Source organism: Sphaeramia orbicularis, chromosome 17 (assembly GCF_902148855.1).
Source record: "Sphaeramia orbicularis chromosome 17, fSphaOr1.1, whole genome shotgun sequence".
Taxonomy (NCBI): domain Eukaryota; kingdom Metazoa; phylum Chordata; class Actinopteri; order Kurtiformes; family Apogonidae; genus Sphaeramia; species Sphaeramia orbicularis.
The window spans coordinates 18,947,894-18,968,187 of NC_043973.1; the positions used below are offsets into that span (position 1 = coordinate 18,947,894).

General features: G+C 36.1%; 1 protein-coding gene across 2 annotated transcripts; it reads left to right on the top strand.

Moving 5' to 3' along the window:
* Window positions 1-4,335: 4,335 nt before the first annotated feature.
* nmnat3 (nicotinamide nucleotide adenylyltransferase 3) lies at window positions 4,336-18,878 on the top strand. Of its 2 annotated transcripts, none has more exons than XM_030160316.1 (5): window positions 4,336-4,400; window positions 7,198-7,347; window positions 10,104-10,287; window positions 14,646-14,731; window positions 18,071-18,878. In XM_030160316.1, exons 2-5 carry the CDS (start codon window positions 7,236-7,238, stop codon window positions 18,484-18,486), a joined length of 798 nt encoding a protein of 265 aa, XP_030016176.1. In that variant the 5' UTR covers window positions 4,336-4,400; window positions 7,198-7,235; the 3' UTR covers window positions 18,487-18,878. The 2 variants fall into 2 exon arrangements, with proteins under 2 accessions (XP_030016176.1, XP_030016177.1); XM_030160317.1 differs by having other exon boundaries at window positions 4,348-4,399; window positions 7,195-7,347.
* The last annotated feature ends 1,416 nt before the right edge of the window (window positions 18,879-20,294 follow it).

Consider the following 20,294-nt stretch of genomic DNA (forward strand, 5'->3'; position numbering starts at 1 on the left):
CTTGACAAATTCCAAGTCTTAATATTAATAAATAAATTCACTTCCGGTATTTGCCTGGTTTAATCCGGTAGATTTACGTATATTTTTAAAAAGTGACAAGTGTGAATGTGTTGGAAGTTTGGTGTTAAAAGAAAAATGGATTGAGTTTAACAGCAAGGTACAAGGTGAGAGAGGTTTATTTACACAGGTTTCACATAAACACAAGGAATATCAAGATGATAAGAGGCAGAAAAGAAAGAAAGATGGAAAAAAAAAAAAAAAAAAAAAAAAAATATATATATATATATATATATATATATATATATATATATATATATATATATACATATATATATATATAGTTAAAAGAAAATACAGAGTGGGTTATTACAACATCCCAGAAGGGTTATAACTGAGCTGCATATAAGGGTCCCATTTGGGGTTGTCCGCAGTTTCCATGGTGGCCTCACATGTGTTTGCCCATATCAGAGTCAGAGATCTGAATATCTTATATTATTATTTATTCTTCGCACTATTTATCCCATGATATTTATCTTTCATGTCATTAGCACTACTTCTCATGTTATTTGCACTACATAAATTCTGTTTACAAATATCTTAGTTTGCAATACTTTTTATTTTTTAATGTAAATAACTGTGCCTTTTACTGATATCACTGGTCTACAAGGAAAATGCTTCCAGAATAAAAGTAATGAAATTTTACCACATGAGAGTCACTGATAAAGAAAAATCAAGTCAAAAATGCTGGTTGGCTGAACTTTCCAAGATACAGCCTTGCATCAAAATGTGAAATTCAAGAATTAACAAGAGAATGGGTTTGACTCAAAAGGAATATTTGTCTCAGAGCTACAAGATCTACTTCAAAACACTGTCTGCACATTAGAATACATTCACTTTACAGGTTCTATTTAGTGGAAGATTTATAAAACAATTCTATAAGTGTACATAAACCAATATATATATGTAATAACACTTAATCATATACCTTGAAAACATCAGCAAACCGGCACTTTTGTCATTTATTTTCCAATTAATCTTATTAGAATACGTAACATTTAGCACATTTAATCTCTGAAGCAAATCATTTCTAAAAAATTGTAGACCAGTGTATTTGTTGTTGTTTTACTGATATTAGTTGTTTGTCTGTAAATTCTTGCACTGAACCTAAGAGCTTTGCCTCAATTTCGTTGTACTTGGTACAATGACAATAAAGAGATTCCGATTCTGATTCTGATTTTGATTCTGTTATGGGCAAACACAAGTGGGGCCACCATGGAAACTGCAGACAAACCCACATGGGACCCCTATACGCAACCCAATTGTAACCATTCTGGGGCCCACATGGACATGCTGGCTGGGATAAGGTGGATACAGATTATAATTGATTCCTTAAAGTTTTTCAAAGTTTGGTCTGTTTTATTTTGTTTGGCTGCCACCCCAGTTTTGGACAGTGTAGGTAGTGAAAAGTTGTTGACAATCAAAAATGTATAAGACAAAAACTGCAATATCTATGAGTGAGTGAATATGGGAAGAGATGTCTATAAATAAATTACATTATTAGAAATAAGTGACAACATCTGCAACAGTTTGACAAGATGACAATAAAACATTTCATTTATATTCCCATCCTTACTTGTTTACTTCCAATGAGCCACAGTAATTTATATTTTTTCAATAAATGTTCATCCATCTAGGCATTTTTGGGCAAATACTGATATACAGGGTGAATGAACAGTAACTAGGCATTAAAAATTAGTAATAAAATCCATATTCCTATTACAGATTTACTGAAGCGAACGATACATGTTCTTTATTACATGGGAAAATGAAAGTAAATTTTCATATTTCAATATAAGCACCAGTTTCCTGGATGGAATGAACAACCTTCTGAAGGATGTCATCTTGGATATCATTGAGAATCTTCTGAATCTGTGAAATAAGAAATAACACAGTCAGAAAATAAGAAATCCCCATTAGTGTTGTCTGTTTAAAAAATTTTCGTCATGACTTCAGTGATACTAAAAATTGTACAAGCAGTTACTTTTCACCCACCATGTACATGATTTTTCTATGATTATCTGCACATATATTTCTGCTTTCACTGAAGTCTTCATGCCACCCTCTTTCCAAACCATGTATATTCCTCTAGATTCACCCTTGGGTCTCCGATCACAGCCTCTCATTTTTCTGTGAATAAAACCACACATTATTGTCAAATACATAGGGTTTGATTTTTGATCGTGTGTCACACATTTCTAAATCTATCTGTTGTTATTCCAATTAAACAGCAACAACCCTGAGCTGGTTTACTGAGCTGCTACCTTTGCCTGTGACGGTTAGATCTGGAAAATGCAAAAACTCTATAGTTACATAAACTGTGCATGAACTGTCTTTTGCATTTCGCACAACCAATAGGCATTTCATGCAGCTGCTACAGCTTGATGTTTTTCAGCTGTATTTTCCTAACGAGAGGAGCACCCATACACCCCCTCACAGATTTGAGTCTTTCAGTTTTCGCCCTGTGGCAGAATCACTGGTTGTCTCTAACGGCTGCATGTTCTTCAATTATTCCCCCTGCTTCTTCTTCTTCTTCTTCTGTTGGGTGTGGGTGTGTGTTCTGGGGATTAGAGAGAGGGGGCAGACCTCAAGTGAGTTAAGAGGATAACAAAGACAGAACTCTCACACATGGAGACAAACACATGCAGGACGACATTTACATGCACACAAATTTCACTCCCTCACACACACACACACACACACACACACACACACACACACACACACACACACACACACACACATATATATACACACATGGTCCCAATTGGCAGTTTCCATGGATAGTGGTAGCTAAGTCACAGCAGAGCAGTCAGGGTGGAAAAGGAGACATAATGAGCAGAATGTCCTCGCTGTGAATTTGCGGTCAAGCCCTCAGGTCAATGATCGCTCAGGACAGGAGGCAGACGGACTCATTTACAGTGTCATTACTTAACAATTGCATTTATTCATTTATTGACAAAAACACAGTTACTCTAAAAAAAAAAAATTACATGTGGAGTCAACTACCCTTCTAACATTTTTTTAACATTCTGTAATTTTACCAGTTCCTAAGCACGCCCAGGTGTTTTGACTGTTTGTGAAAAATTCAATTGTTCACGTCATTACCAAACTGTTAAATTCATTGCTAGGTTTTAAGAACTTCTCTAAAGAACAAAGAACAAACAAATGCTGCACATGACAACCCTGTGTTAAAATTAAAATAACAAATCATACTTACCCACTGAAAAACAAGGCTGTTTTAAGACTAGTGTAACACTAGTGACACAACTGAGAGAAACACTGTTGTATTATTTGATGATTCCACACAAAAATAACATCCAAATTAACTTAACTCAAAACCAGTAGTATCTCCGAGCACCAGACAAATATCTTTACAATGTTTTTTACTCTGTATCACACCATTGGAAAAGATGAACTCACTGTATCTCTTCGGAGGACATTTGTGGATTTTACAGACAAGGACAGAATGGGTCATTTGAATAACAAGCTTTAACCCAGAAATACGATAATACTGGACTGTTTTTATTTCTCTGTGTACACAAAAGCAGACTTGTTTGTCACAGTTTCTTGCCAATAAAAGGTCTGAACAAAACTCTACAGAATAAGCCTGAAACTCAAAGGACTAGAACAGTGAATCCATTGTTTGTTTTTCAAGTTAACACTGACACTTTATCTGTAACTTGTGAAAATATGGCTGTACTCTGTTAGTAATGCACAACCATGACACACACGTCTGACCATTGCTGTCATTATTTGGTGGAAGCAAATCTGTCGAAACTACTTTGAAATGCCACAGCACTTCCTTGAACTCCCACAGACTCACTACATTATTCTTATTTCTTTACAACAGAGCAGAATTATTGGAAAAGCCATTTGCAGTGAAGCCATTTCCTAATCACTCGTCGGCTGAACTAGAAACAGTCAATGAGTGTTCGACAAAGCTTCTTATTTTCATCTGACAGCAACTGAAATGAAAGGTTATCAAGAGTGCGTAGGTATCTTGCGGTGCTGGAAAAGGTCAGTTCATAATTAGAGTGGATTTCTCCTGAAAGCATGTTGTACAGCTCTGCAAAGGAGCAAGACTGGATTCATACAGGGCTTAGACCTAAACTGTTTCATGGAAAGGGTGTGTAGTCGGTGAAATTACAAACTTTGAAAGCGATTTTCACTATTTGTTTCAGTACCACGGAGAGTTCCAGCCTTTTGTTCATAATAATGTCCTCCACAAGGGGTCGCGCTTCGGTCAGTTTTCCAGCCGGAACCTTTTAAGTTACAGCTCCGTAGATCGGGGGACGGGAAAAGGTGTGACACACAGAGCAAACAGCACCAATATGAAAAAGGTAATCCATTTAGGCACCACCGCTGCTTTTGACAGAGTATATTTTGTAAAATGGACCGTGTCAATGTGCCACTTTTTAGTTTTTTTAATACGCGTGTTTGTTTTTGTAATTGTTGTTGTGAACGTAGTTTGGACAGCTAAGCTAAATAATGCTAACAGCTAGCTCAATGTCAGGGCAATACATAACACATTTAGAGAGCAGACTACATTTTTACGCGATCCTTCAACACGTAATAATTTGTATAAATAAATAAAATAGTCCATGTTCTTTGTACAGAACTGTCATTTTGTCCTTTTAGTCTGATGTGTTAAAAGGACACAAGACAGCAGCTGTCACTAGTAATACAGTAATTCAGTGTTTTCTTACATGTGTTTACTTGCAATAGAATAGAATAGAATAGAGATCGGCTAAAATTTGCTTAGAGGTCTTATTTATGTCTTTGTGCATAAGAAATCAATATAAGTGAAATCCCAAAGGAACTTTGTGTTGGTAAATGCAAGTTATGCAAATTTACAGGATTTCAGTTCTGTTGCAACATGTTGATGGTCATATGAACTATGTTTTCAGCTCAAAACTGTCCAATTTCATCACAATTAATGCTATATTTTCATGTCACAAATGGCCAAGTTATATTTTAACTGAATTTACCTGAAAAACAAATATTCTATTCTTTTAGATTCCCCAGTTTTTCTTACAAGATTATATCCTACATATCACATGTTTTATTTTTACAGGTTGCAATATGGAGTATGGTGCTGATCCATCCTGCTTATGTTACGCCAATACATACATTAAGAATGTCACATGTCACTTTTTAAATCAACAGTTTTCTAATAATAAGCATTTTTATAAAGAAATAACAATTCTATATTGTTATTTACTCTTTAGTATGATGATAAACTATACAATACATAATTATGATAGTAGTTTTTGCACAGGGATAATTTCTGGAAACAGTGACATGGCTGCCGAGCATCAGTATGATGGGATCCGGAACAACCATGTCACATCCGTCCACTGCCACATTTTGTGTTTTTGTTAAGCTGTTATTGTTTTAGATCCACAATACTTACATTTATGAATAAGAGGATAATCATCAATAGTAAGTATATAAGTTTATTACTAATAAAGTACTGGTACTGACCAGATCATCATGGGTAATGTCACATCCGTCCACCAGCAAAAGTTTTCACATGCACGTGCTATTCAAAATCCAATATTTCTGAAAATATAGCTTCCACTGTCAAATAATATCAGTAGTCTGTGCACAAATGTATTAGCATTATTTCAACACAGTTCTATGCAGTTCTATGCATTTCTTACAACTTTTTTTTTTTTTTTTGACAAAAATGGCCACTCATTTGACCCCCTACGTAAATTTTAGCCGAGATACATTTTAACATAGTTGCAATGCAACAAATGCAATTGATGTGTGGTACAGAGAGTTTATAGTTACTGCTGATTTTTAACTCTTGTCCTTAGTTTGGATTTTACATGAACAATATAATTAACACAATAAAACTTAAATGATCAACATGTTAACCATACAACACAATAAAAACACATATACAAAATAATCACAACAAGCCTTTCAACGACAAACTAATACTACATTACATGGTATGCTAAAATATATACCACAGAAACAGCCATAACATTCTACAAGACAAATATAACCTTTGGCCAACACTCAACCTTCATTATAAACAGGTTTATCTGCTCCTTCTTATTGTCTTTCTAACTAAGTTTCTAACCTGAATGCAAAATCTATTGTACTGGATATGTTAACTAAAACAGTCATGACAGTCATTTATTTTGTATAGTGTAAGATAGGAACTCAAACTGTACTCCACTGCAGAGATAAAAAAAGCAAAACACTACAGAAATAACCCCAACTGGTCAAGGCAGACGACCATCCTCGAGGAGTCGGGGTCTGCTCAAGATTTCTGCCTGTTAAAAGGTGGCTTTGACATTGAGATTTGGTATTAAAGAGTTTAAGGAGATAACCAATAAAAATAACCAGAAGTCTGGTGGAAATGTAACTGGCCACAAGAACATGTGGTGTGTTTCGTAGTTGAACACTAGTATCAAAAAACTGTTAATCAGGATGTGATGATCATAACAGGAAGTAAAGCAAACAGCTGATGTGGTTTGTTGTCTCGCCTATTAACTGTCAAATAGACAAAGGTTTTGTTCCACATGAAGTTAATTTATACATCTCTGGTAAAAAGCAAGAGACCACTCCAAATGTCTACACCTGAACCCATGTGAAAACCCAAAGATGGCTGATCACAAACTATCAAACAAAGTAGAACTGCTGTCATTTTTCTGTTAGGAGTAGAATAATACATCTGACACTTACATCAAAGACTGGTAGAGAGCATAAAAGCTGTAACTGGAAATCAAGGTTATTACAAAAGACACTGATTTTTTTGTATATTTCCAGAGTCAAAATTTTAGTATTTTGTTCTCTAGCAATGAATAATGGCTGTTTACCTTGCATTGTTGTGGTTTGAAAGCACTGGATATTGTTCAGTTGTCATTTTCTACAGATAGCCTAAGTGCTGAGAATCTTAGAGAATGTCATCAGTAGTTTTTAGAGTACAAACAAAAATAGTAGCCTAATTTTACTTATGTGGTCATTTATTTAGAGTTTTTTTTATTTATGGCCATTTTCAAGCAAACATCTGCATGCAACAAAAATGCAAACCAATGTAAGAATTAACATGACTAATGTAGAACTATATACCTATTAAAAGTAATGACTGAGTAACTTGTTATTTTCCTTTTCTCCAAGGTTTTTCTTTTGACCGCAGTGTGAGGGGTTAAACCAAGATGGCCACCTGCCGTATTCCACTAGTTTTGTTGGCCTGTGGCTCCTTTAATCCCATCACCAACCAGCACATGAGGCTGTTTGAACTGGCCAGAGACCACATGCACAGAACAGGTCAGTTCCACAGGTCAGGGATGTGTAGAAAAATATACAATAAAAGGGTGATGTTTGACAGAAACATCCAGATGCTGAATGAAATGGATGATATTTTATTTGACTTGACCGCATAATGCTCAGGCAGCTGCTATCATATTCATGGTTCATTGAAATGTGTTTTTAAAAGTAGAACTACATGGTAATTCAAGCATCTAATAATAAGACTTGGTATGTCTAAAACTGGAGGAAACATTACACTTGAGATTCATCAAAGTATTTAGTGTTGGCATGGTAACATCTAGCACCTTATAAAACAGAAATACAACTGTGTTTTTCAGACTGATGTTTTTAAGTCATCCACCTTCTCGTCCATGTGCTGAACTGTACTCCAAAAACAATTTCAGACAGAAAAGAAAAAGTACATTTTTATTTAATTATTATTTAACATTTTCCTTATGCAAACCCAGGCACATTCACATACTAAAGCGGCTCAGAATAATAATACAGGCCAACAGGTCACATGATTATAATAACGTCATTATACCTCAGGAGTCCAAACTGGTCTCAGATCAGCATTCACATACAATTTAATCTTAACACAGAGTGTGAATAATGCTCTTACAATTTTCCTTTGACCCCTTACATGTAAGACATCAGCTGACTGGTTTGAGGTTAATCAGAATTTACTTTAAGCAGCTGTTTTATTGATTTTAATGGTACAGAATAGTGCAATTAGACTTAAAATCTGACCAGATAATAAGCACAAGCTGTATAGTATTTATTCATGTACATGCATTAAAATGTCATGACCTGATGCCTTTGAAAACTACTAAGTTAATGTGTAAAGCACAAAATATTTTGATTCCAGATTGTATTCAGATTTAGTTTAAAATTCCAGAGTTAGTATGAAATAAGGAGGATAGGTATGGTTTAGAAAAATATAGTAGATGTAGATGCTTAAATTGATCAGCCGTAACATGAGCGCCTGTGTGCATCGGCTGCAGAGTCGCGGCAGGGTCACCAGAGCAGCCTCAAATGGAGACTGCAAGGTGCCTTACAGAAAAACTGCCTTTGCTCGGTCTGCATTCTCCATGAAAGGAGCTAATCTGTGGAACCTACTCTCCGTTGAAATAAAATCTTTGACAAACTTAGGTTCATTCAAAAAACTCACAAAAAAAATGGGTGTGCCAGAAACAGCAGTGTACTCATGTTTAATGTTTGTATAATGTTTACCTGTTTCTTTGTTTTAACCAGATTATTTTCTTTCCCATACCACAGTTTTGTATGTAAAAGGTCATTGTCTCTCCATTCCTTTCTGTATTTTAACTTTTCACAAAAGCCCATCTAGGGACCGGTGCTGCAAATTAGCTTTTGCTATAAGCACTATGATGCATGCATGGGATTGCTCTGTTACAGTTGGTCTATGTCTTTTGTATCTGTCCCTGTCAAATAAACCAAATAAATAAACATTATGTCCACCGACAGCTGAAGTGGCATTAATGTTGATTGTTGTTACGGTGCCACTTGTCAGTGGATGGAATATTTTAAGCTGCAAGTAAACATTTACTCTGTTACTTGAATTTCCCTCGCGATTATTAAAGTATCTATCTATCTATCTATCTATCTATCTATCTATCTATCTATCTATCTATCTATCTATCTATCTGTTAAGTTGATTTGTGCAAAATGGACAAAATAAGGATCTGAGCAACTTTGACAAGGGCCAAATGACTGGATCAGGTCTGGTCTGGTCTTGTTTGGTCTTCCTGTTTTGCAGTGGTTAAAACCCTACCAAAAGTGGTCTAAGCAAGGACAATCCAATTTGACTCCAACTGAGCATGTGTTGGATTTACTGGACAAACAAATCCAATCTTTGGACGTTCAACATCTCAGCTAAAGACTAAGAGCACCTGCTGGTAACGTTATGGTGCCAGACACCACAGCACACCTTCAGAGGCCTTTTGGAGTCCAGGCATCAGATCAGAGTTGTTTTGGCAGAAAGAGGGTAGGTGGTAAAAATGTGGTTTTCCCTCAGATGCTCAGTTGGGTTGAGATCCAGTCCTTCCTGTCCACTTTTTATAGACACTGACCACTGCAGACTGGGAAGACACAACAAGCCCTGCAGTTATGGAGATGCTCTGACCCAGTTATACGACCCTAAGTAGAGTCACTCTCTTACACTTGCTCTTTTATGCTACATCAACTTAACTAAATGTTCACTCACTGCCTAATATATTCCACCCACTGGTGCCAGTGTAAACCAACAATACACACTGTTACTTCTTCATCTGTCAGTGATCTTAATGTGGCCAATATATTTGTCAAGAGCAAACTCGTTTAAAAGAGAACTGAAGATGTGTAGGTATAAAATATTGATAAAGTTTTGTTGTTTTTGTTTTGCTTTGTTGAGCTTAAACCTGAAAAGATTCCTGCTTTAATATGTTCCTGTTATGTAAGGTATAATAACCTTATCCTTATATTTGGAACAGTTTCATGACACAAAAAGTGAATTTCACAGCAAAAGCAGACTAAGAGCTATATTCTAAATCTTGGTTTGGTTGTTTTTTTCATGCAATGATGAAACACATGCACTGGCCTATTTTTAAAAACACAGACGTTTTTTTGTGTTACTGCTTTCCAAATGAGAGATCTAACAAAGCACTAATAGTATAAACTTCGGTATCTCTTAGAGCTTACTTTATCTGATTTTTGTTTCATTTCCCAAATGACTGTCATGACCCAGAAAAACTGAATTTAATCTTCTCTTCCCTCAGGCCAGTACCAGGTGGTGGGTGGCATCGTGTCACCAGTGAGCGACGGCTATGGAAAGCAAGGCCTGGTACTGGCTCAGCACAGAGTGGCTATGGCAAAGCTGGCACTGCAGAGCTCCGACTGGGTCACGGTTGATGAATGGGAGAGCCGGCAGCCAGACTGGACGGAGACAGCAGTAACCATGAGGTACGGAGATGTGTAGAGCCTCATTAATTAAAACAAAAAAAAAAAAAAAAAAGTAAAATCCATGACAAACCAACTAAAACACTGATAATATGAGCAAGTGCTTCCTCTGTGCTGTCACCTGCCATCAAAGCACCTCAGTTATTACATGCACTATTACTCAAAGTGCTCGTAGTAATTGCTGTCAGTAATGCCCTGTCCATCCAGTGCTTATTTCAGAGCACTCCTAATCAAAGAGGAGATTACTGCAAATAAAAATGTAATTTGTGCAGAGTATGGATAATGTGTTTCTGTTAGATTTCACCAGATAAGCACTGTTTCCATAAAATGAAAAGGGAACTTGAAGAGAAGTTTTGAAAAGACATGTAAAAGAAAATGCGAAGTAGGTGCAAATGAGCATATAAAATAAGCTATATTGTATCGTATCAGAAAGTTTGTGATATGAGCTTTGTTATATATGTAGAGTAAGCTATGGATCAGGGGTGTCAAACTCATTTCAATTCAGGGGCCACAAACAGCCTAATATTTTATAAAGTAGGCCAGACCAGTAAAATAATATAAATAATAGGATAAGAACTTATGAATAATGTCAACTCCAAAGTTTTTTCCATGTTTTTGAGTGAGAAAAACTCAAATTCCATTATTAAAATGTTTACATCTACAAACAGTACTTGAACATAACATGATCAAATATGAACAACCTGCAAACTCTTTAAAAAAATACGTGCAATTTTAACAATATTACGCCTTAGTTTATAATTTATACATGTGCATTATAACTTACAGATCACAGTGGATCTAGTAACAGGCAGAATATTGGTAACATTAGAGTACTGTTAAGCCATTTCAGGTTGTTCCCATTTTTTGTAAAAGGCTAGTCTGTACATGTAAACATTTTTGTGTAATTTTAACTTTTTTTAAAACTGAAACAGAGAAAAATTTGCAGTTTTCTTTATTTATAGGTTATTATGATAGTATTTTACTGGTCTGACCCATTTTGGATTGAATTTGCCTAAAATTATTTTAATATCCTTGGTTGTTAATATCTTCAGTGTAACTTTTGCATTTCACAAATTCATTTCAAGGGCCAAACTGGACCCTTTGTCAGGCTGGTTTTGGCCCCCGGGCTGCATGTTTGACACCTGTGCTATAGATGATTATCAATTTTAATTAATCTGGCTACAAGTACAAAGTTTGATTTAAAAAAGACAAACAAAAAACTGGCATTCTGGATTTTATCAAAGCAAGAAAGGTGGAATAATTTCAATTTTGCAATTTAGCCATTTTTCACAATTTTCAGAAAGCAAAACCTCATTTAGTTGTTTGTCCAGGAACATAATGGGAATCATGAGTTGTTGCTGTTATGGGATAAAAAGTTTTTTGCAAAACTGAGGAGATTTCTGCAAATATTGACATTTACACAGACCCTTTCTTAATGTTTTTATGGAAATGCAATATTCATGTTATTGTGGCTGATAATTGAATTAATTCAGTGTATTTGGTCACTTTCCTCAGCTCAGTGGTCTACCAGTTACACAGTACACAGAGGTGTGAAAATTGAAGTTAATTACTTCGTGTGCATTTGCTTATCTATGGTTTTAGATAGAAATGCAACCAGATGGAGAATCTCTCCTCCTCCTGTCAGACTCATTAACTGGCACCGCACACAAACACAACCTCATTTCTTTTGTGCAAACAGTACATGTACAACTATTTTTATCCTCCTGGCATAAAATTCAGCAGAAGAGATCGGTCATTATGTTTGTCCATCTTTTCGTGTCTGGAGTATAGCTGTAAAATATTCCATATTTTTCTACCAAACTTGCTACAGTTTGTCAGTTATGTCTGTGAATGTTTTTTTTTGTTATTTTGTCCTTGGTTCCTCCTTTATATACAGTATATATGCTGATAGTTGATTTTAAAAAATGCCATTTTCTGACAATACGCAACTCCTCTGCTGTCAGTAGAGTAAGTAAATAAATCAAAGTTAAAATCAAGTCTTTTTTTTTTTTTTTGTAGGGGCCGGGGGGTTTGCCATCCTCTAATACTGTTGGTTTTATTTTGAAAAGAGAGAGTAGCTCAACATACTGTACTTCCATTAAAAATTGATTAAAGTTTCAGGTAACAATAAACAATTCAACATGTTTTCATTCCTTTACTATGTTATTTTGCGATTAGTATTTCTTGTAACACTCCTGAATGTGCAAGTTTACCTCAAGATTATATTATTTTCCTTGTTTTCTTGTTAATAATCTGAGTGAAAGTCAAAATCTAGAACCTGCATGTCTTTTTTTCATGTTGTATTGGTTGTAGTCAAAATTATGTGTATAATTTTTAGTCAAATATCGTGACCCTGATTGCAACTGCAAGTACCTTAACCTCCAAAAACTAGAGAAAACCATGTCATTGACATTTATAATAACAGTAAAAATAATTGTGTAATACTGTAATATTTTCAGTGGCTTTTATGGTTACATATAAATCTGTTGCAGTCCTTGTTTCAGCTTGGCCTGAGAAGTGACCTGTCCCCTTAGATCCTCTAATACAGCCAGCATTTTATGTTCCCTCCTTCTTCATTTCACCTACACATGCATTTTAATTTCTAACCTTTTCTACTTTTCCAACAGCATCAGCAGTAGGAGTTCTGTTGGATGTGTCCTCCTCTGCTGCGTCTTTGTTGACTCTGCTTTGTGCCAACTTTAAGTGCTTATGTAACAGAGTGTTGCTGGGCTCCCTGAGCCTCAAGTATGAGTTGTGGTCTCTTAAGGGGGTCTGTCAAACCTGACTGGACTGTTTTATGGGGTGAAATCAGGGGCACAAGGCTGTTAATTTCATTGGCCCAGTGGGAAAAGAGTTGGTGCAAAAGGCTGTCTGGGTAATAAATATGGTTAAAGAGAGGTGGCACAGAGGTACTGCATTATGAGGAGACTTAAGTTAGAGATATCAAGGTGTCGGACAAAGGTATTTGAGTTATGTGAGTTTTCAGGTGTTGGATTTGCAGCTGAAACATGGGTTAAAGCAGTGGTTCCCAACCTTTTTTGGTTCGTGACCCCATTTTAACATCACAAATTTCTGGTGACCCCAGACATTCAAAACTGAGACTTTTTTTTTACTAAAATTAAAATGTTTTGATCATGTTATAGTTTGCTATACTATGTTGCAAATAACTGTTAATTTTAGATGACATTAGTCTATATAATGTATATTATTATAGACGAAGGCAGAGAAGCCAGGTGTAGATTACTGCACAAAGGGAGAATTTTATTTTCCTTGGTCAGGATATGTACAGTCAGTCCAGCTTGGATTTACAAGGCTGACAATTAATACTGAACAAACAATTATGAATTATGAAAGAGCTGCAGCATCTGAAACCGACCACAATGAACATTTGAAAGATAAACAGTACCACAGTGCTTCAGTTTCAGCTTCACAGTTTGTCATGTCCTGTTATGGATTGGGATTGTCTCTGTCAACTCACCATATATTCTTTTATTAGTAAGTTTTTTATTTTTTTTTTATTTTTTATCAATTACTAGAAATTTCAGGTGACCCCATTTGAATTCCAGGCGACCCCACGTGGGGTCCCGACCCCAAGGTTGAAAAACACTGGGTTAAAGGAATGGGTGATCAGGTATTCATTAAGCATGTTTGGCCTGCACTTCTATTTTGTTATAGTTTTTTTTTTTTAGTTTTTGTTTTTCCTCCTGTTTCAGTTAATAAAAAATTTTTCACTGCTAGTTTTAGTCATATGTGTCATTAACTATAATTACCCTGGTGTTAGTGTTGCCGTCTTTACATTACGACTTGCCATTACATTGATACTGTACCTCACATACTGTTGTTAGACGTATGTGGTATGTTGCGTGTGCACCGAGGACAGCTTCTCCCACTTAATCATTCAATTTTTACATCTTCCCCGCACCCCTTTTGCTACAAATCCCCTTCTTAGAGACCCCTCTGAGTTGGACAGGTCTAAGCCGTGTTTGCGCAATAAGGGTGCTGATCAGGGCATGAAGTGGCCTGTTGTCCCGAGGCTGTGAACACACCACGCCACAGTCGAGTCACTGCAACACACTCACACGCAAATCTACTGGAACATGTTTAAGAGGCTTTACTTCAAAACAGTGGAGGTTTTCATTCATATTTTAGATGGTATTTAGGATCCCTGTCCTTAGTGGCAGGTAAATTATGTGTTTTGGCATAATATCTTCATCCATGACATACTGTGTAAGCAGTCAACGCTAAATGATAAAAATATGATAAAAGCTCAGAGCTTACAAAATTGTGTTGCCATATGTAGAAATTAAGGAATCTCTCTCTGTTTCTTTTTCTTTATTTATTTCATACCTTCTGTTCTGCAGGTATCATTATGGACAGATTCTACAGAAGTATAAGAAAACTACAGGAACACTCATGGACTCCAATGGAAACACCACTTTCATCTCAAGTAAGACCCGCTTACACTTTGGATCCTGGTATCAGCCCAGAAAGCATTTGACCCAGCACCTTTTTGGCCTTACTTTAGGCAGTGGACCTGACATCCATCTCATTTTGGTGGTTTTGAGGAAACCCAGCTGCTAGAAAACACATAAAACTGAACATTTTTAACAAGATTAGAGAATAAACGCATAATTCCATTAACATTAAAGTGTCACTTGAACAGGCCCTCGAACAGAGTTGGGGTTAAGGATTTGCATCAATCCCACATAATGTGCCTGTGCTTAACATGTGCATGTTAGAAGGCCAGCGGCGCCCACTAATAGCAGGCAAAGAGTATTAGTGATTGTTTTAATTCTTTTAAGGCTTGGTATGCTGAGTGTGTCTAAGTGCTCAAAGGATGGAAAAAATCATACCCTGAGCGAGAGGCTGTTGTATAAAAGCAACCTGACTGATCTTTATTCATAAATGTTTTCACAGATCGTCTATGATTTAACAAAAAAAACAAGTTATAGCAATGTGAGTTCGGGCCTTAAGAAAGATTATCATAAATATACAGAAAACTAGATTCTTTATCGATAAAGAGGTACATGCTTGCAAATAAACTCGCATATTTCACCTAATTTATTATTGAAAACACAAGTGCTGTTCAGTTTAGGTCTTAAAATACAAAGTTGAAGTGGAAATGGAGGTACGATTTGCTAGTGCCCGTAGCATCATAAATATCTAAATTGTACGATGTCTGCAACTAGTAAGTCAGTTTTATTCACTGTCTGTTTTTTTCCTGACTTAGTTTTTCATTTCATTGCTATTCACATCACTGATGCCTTCAGGTTTTTCATTAGTGTGCGCCCCCCTTCTGAGGATGGTGTTCAGACATGTAGGCAGTGTGTATTATTATTGGATTCCCATGTTTTTAGCTTAATTGTGGACGAGCCAGTGAGCAGACAACCTAGAGCTGTATATGTGACTGAATACTGAATACCTTTAGAAGAGCAGGGTGTGTGGCTCTGTTCATTTTGAACCATTTTTGAAGCTGTAATATAAAATGCACAGATGAAAACATCTAAAAAAAACACCTCAGCCTGTTATGTACTTTGTTGACTTGTGTATTTATTTCTTGTCAGATATTTTTAATAAGGTTCACATTGACTTACAACCACGTTAAATGAATCTTTAATAGATTACCTCATGTATAAACAGGATTTCTGCCTAGATTTCTATGCGTAGTGGTGGTGGAAATAACAACTCCCATGATCCCACTGTCTTTTATGATTGTTTTGATTGAAGCAGCAGCAGAAATGACATATTATGATCGACAGGCATCATAAATAGCATTCGACTGGTATGGATTTTTCAATGCTCAGTGGGAATTATTTAGAGAACACAGCAACTGATGGCTTATACGTTGCTGATATCGTGTGTTTTTATCTGATAAAATACAAAGATAATATATGCAACACTATTGTGTCTACACTGTCTCTACTTAAGTACATCTGTTCAGCATTCTACCTTAAGAATAATTTGATATTATAATAGCTGAAATTAAATAATTGGTGATCAATCCAGATGTTCTCAAAGTTGCCAATAATTGCTCTGATTCATCAGTTGCTCAGTTGATCATCTTACCATTGTTGGTATGTGCTGTCCTTTATCATTAGTGGTATTGTAGTTTTTTTCTCACCATTGTTGGTATGTAATTGTTATAATTTAAGTTGATGGTTAACTGTTATCCATGGTAACACCACCAGGAATGTTCTTTGTTTCTAGTTTTCCACACACATTTTGTTTATATAATGTTAATACTGTCAAATGACTATTCTAATTTGGTATAGGCCTATTTTGTTCATTGTTCTGGCTTGAAGTCTAAGGACAGGAGTGAGTATTTAAAATGTTATTATGTTAAGTTATTTGATGATGAGAATGGGGGTGGGATTAAATAAGTTTTTCTTCTTCCCACTCCTTTTCAAGTGTAGATGAATGATTTTGGAATTTTGAATTTGCATGTATTCTGTAAATGCTCAAAATAAACAAATAAAAGGAAATGAAATGAAAATGATCATAAACTGTCCCTAAAGTTACAGTATTAACCCCTTACTGCCTGAATGTATCTACAGTTATATAAAAAAAAAATACATTATTTGTGTTGTTGCTGTCAAACACATGCTTAATTAAGTAGACATTGTAATTAGGTGGAGATTTGACTAAAGCACATACAAGACTTAGCTATGATGCACATTAGTGACATTAGGCATGATTGGCATCATAGTAATTTAACAAATTTTCACGTTTCAGGTATGTAGATTATTTTACCATTGCTACTTTTGATCAGTTATTCCAAACAAAGCAAAAATTATCCAAAAATAAGTAGAGTGTCATGAAATTAATAATACGGTTATAGAAACAGGGTGTTGAAAATCACCCATGATTGTCAGGGATTATAGATAACAGGTACATTCACAAATAGGGATGTAACGATTTGAAAATTTCATATCACGGTTATTGTGACCAAAATTATCACGGTTATTATTATTATCGTGGTATTGTTGAAATTGTGCTCAAAATGTTCAAAAAGTACTAATACACACACTGAACTGATTTAACCAAGTTGTATTTTGGAAAAATAAATAAATAAATAAATAAAATAAAATAATAGACACAAAATACCTTCTGTTGGCAGAAACATTCAAATATTAACCCTTAGTGGTCTGAGCCTATTTTGGCCATTTTTCAGTACTTTTCATTTTGCCTTTATATACTATATAAACAAATGTTTACTATACCCATGTTCGGTATCTTTTTTTTCAGCACAACTTCATCTATATCATATGTCTATTTTTTTTTTTCACTTTAATCTACGATAAAAACACAAAAGGCCAGAAAACACACACACAAAAAAAAATCCAATTTGAAAAATGTCTATAATTTATTGCATAAATAACACAAAGATGCTTAACGAACCTTTTCAAAGACTTTAGAAGTGAATATTGGTTCGAAATATTAGGTATATACAATTAAAATTGTAATAAATTAAAACTATACTCAAATATTTGACATAAAAGCAGATCTTTACAGAGGCGTTTTCTCCGGAAAAGTGCGGTAATCAAACACGGTTATCATGATAATAAGAATTTAAACGGTAATACTAACCGTCTGCAGTTTTACCGCGGTTTATTGTTATACAGGTAATCGTTACATCCCTATCCACAAAGAGTGTTATTTAGCAAACAGTGGAATACTGAGGTGAATTTGCAACAATAATCTACAAGGGGTTAAATATATACCATTATTATGTGTATAAATTGATCACGTCTGACCGTCCAGTATCTAATTCTGTGTTTTTCCTCAGGTCCGTCTCCCCAATTGAAGCTCCTGTGTGGAGCTGATTTCCTCGACACCTTCAAGACCCCAGGCCTGTGGCTGGACGAGCATGTGGAGGAGGTGGCCGGCCGCTTTGGCCTTGTGTGCGTCAGTCGAGGAGGTTTGCAGCCAGAGCTGGCCGTGCATGAGTCAGACACTCTGTCACGCCATCAACAAAACATATTTCTTGTAAGGGAATGGGTCAGGAACGAGACGAGCGCCACAGAGGTCCGCCGGGCTCTGAGACGGGGGGCGAGTGTGAAATACCTGATCCCAGACTCAGTCATAGAATACATCCACCAGCACAATCTGTACACAGAGGACAGCGAGAGGAGAAATAAGGGCACGGTGCTGAGACCGCTCGCTAAACAGGCACAAAAGCCAGTGAACAGTCTGGATGACTGACTGATGGACAGACCGCTGTGGCTTTGAGCTGAACACTGGAGCTCGTCGACTGTGAATTTACTCACGCATCAGTGCTTCTCTTCAGGGATTCAGAACTCTGTTTACTTCCACTGGACTGCAGTGTGGAAGAGGATTTGCACAACCTTAACAATGTAAAGTCCGCTAAGAAATACATGTTTGTTGTTGATGTGTTTTTCAGGCATCACCTGCTTTCAGTTGGAAGCATCTACGGTGTTGTGCTGTCATTTGAATAAAATACATGCAGTATTTTTAACTGTGAGCCTCATCTTGGAGCCATAGTACTTGTCTAATGGTGTTTTTTCATGTAGTTTTTCACATTGTCCATCATTACAAGGAGTGATTGATGAAAATAAAACACTGTATATTTGGAATACCTGTGTTTGACCTTTTTTTTGTGTAGTTGTGTGGTTGTAAAAGGAGAAAAAACCCACTAAATCTCTGGCACACCATGCTGCAGACTGAAATGATTACTAAACTTCAGCAACAATAGGCGAAGCAGGAGCAGGAGTTTGTGCAGTGCACCTGTCACTCCTTCAAATGTGTAGATGTGTTTGCAGTTGTGTTTTAGAATACAATTCCAGGACTTCTTTTTCTAATTTCTCATGTAAATCAGCGGCAGCTTCTGAACAACAGCATTCTGGATCCATCCAGTTCTTCCATTATTATCCATGCACCGTCTCTGCAAGGCCTATTTATTTTTTCCCTCCAAAGGCTTTATAGTAATCCTGACAGTTGCTCAGCTACAGGAGGTGTTTTCTCTCTGAGGCCAATGGCTGAAAGCATCAGTGTGCTACTGATACTGACTGGCATCCACTGAAACACAGTACGTGTGTGTGTGTGTGTGTGTGTGTGTGTGTGTTTTTGTCTGAGTTCCAGTCAGCGAGGATTTGTGTAGCTGGGCCAAAAGGAAGATTATCTAATTAATTGAGTTATTTAGGCAGACAAAAGGTGTGACAGGCCTATTGTAGAACATTTAATTGTCACTGTTAGATTATTTTAAGCTCAGGTGATTCTGCTTTTGTGCTGAGGGTTTTATCTACATTATATGCTCCATTCAGACACATTCACAGGCTGATTGGTGTTTTAAGTGATTTTTATTCCATCAGACTGAATATTGGTCATGCATCATGAGTTTACATCTGATATAAAGTTCATTAAACTAAGCCTCCAGTTAAACAACAAAGCCTCAAGCACACTGTAAAAAAAATCCTGTTGTTTTTACGGAAAAAAACTGGCAGCTGTGGTTTCCAGAACAATACTGTAAAAAACACATCCAACTGTAAACATATTAACAAAGTAACATGTAGATTTAACATTTTAAACATGTATGTTTAACATTGGATTTCTATGGTAAATGGACTGCACTTATTTAGCACATTTTCTACACCTTCATGGTGTCCAAAGCACTTTCCAAAACCATTAGGTCCAACTGGGAGCAATTTAGGGTTCAGTGTCTTCCACGGACACTTTAACATATGGACAGTCAGAGCCAGGATTTGAACCACCAACCCTTTGGTTGCTGGACGAGCCGCTCTACCAACTCTACCAACCCATTAATTTACAAATTTAAAATGTCAAATTGTTAAATGTTTACTTTTTTATAACTTTTTTATTTAAAAAAAACAAAAAAAAAAGCTCCCCTTCTGGAACTCTTTTTTTGATTTCATTTCCAAGGCTTATGGGTGCCATATTCAGCCATCTCCCCTTACTGCTATTTTTGGTCTCATTTCATGCACAGATGACTCAGGTCCTTCAGCTAACCTACAAAAAGTTGTGGCCTTTGCATC

Bases quoted from the DNA above. Each gene is read 5' to 3' on its own strand.
- nmnat3 (XM_030160316.1), top strand. From the start codon at position 7,236: ATGGCCACCTGCCGTATTCCACTAGTTTTGTTGGCCTGTGGCTCCTTT. The intron at 10,288-14,645 runs GTACGGAGATGT...TCTGTTCTGCAG, and splicing joins GAGACAGCAGTAACCATGAG to GTATCATTATGGACAGATTC. The intron at 14,732-18,070 runs GTAAGACCCGCT...GTTTTTCCTCAG, and splicing joins AAACACCACTTTCATCTCAA to GTCCGTCTCCCCAATTGAAG.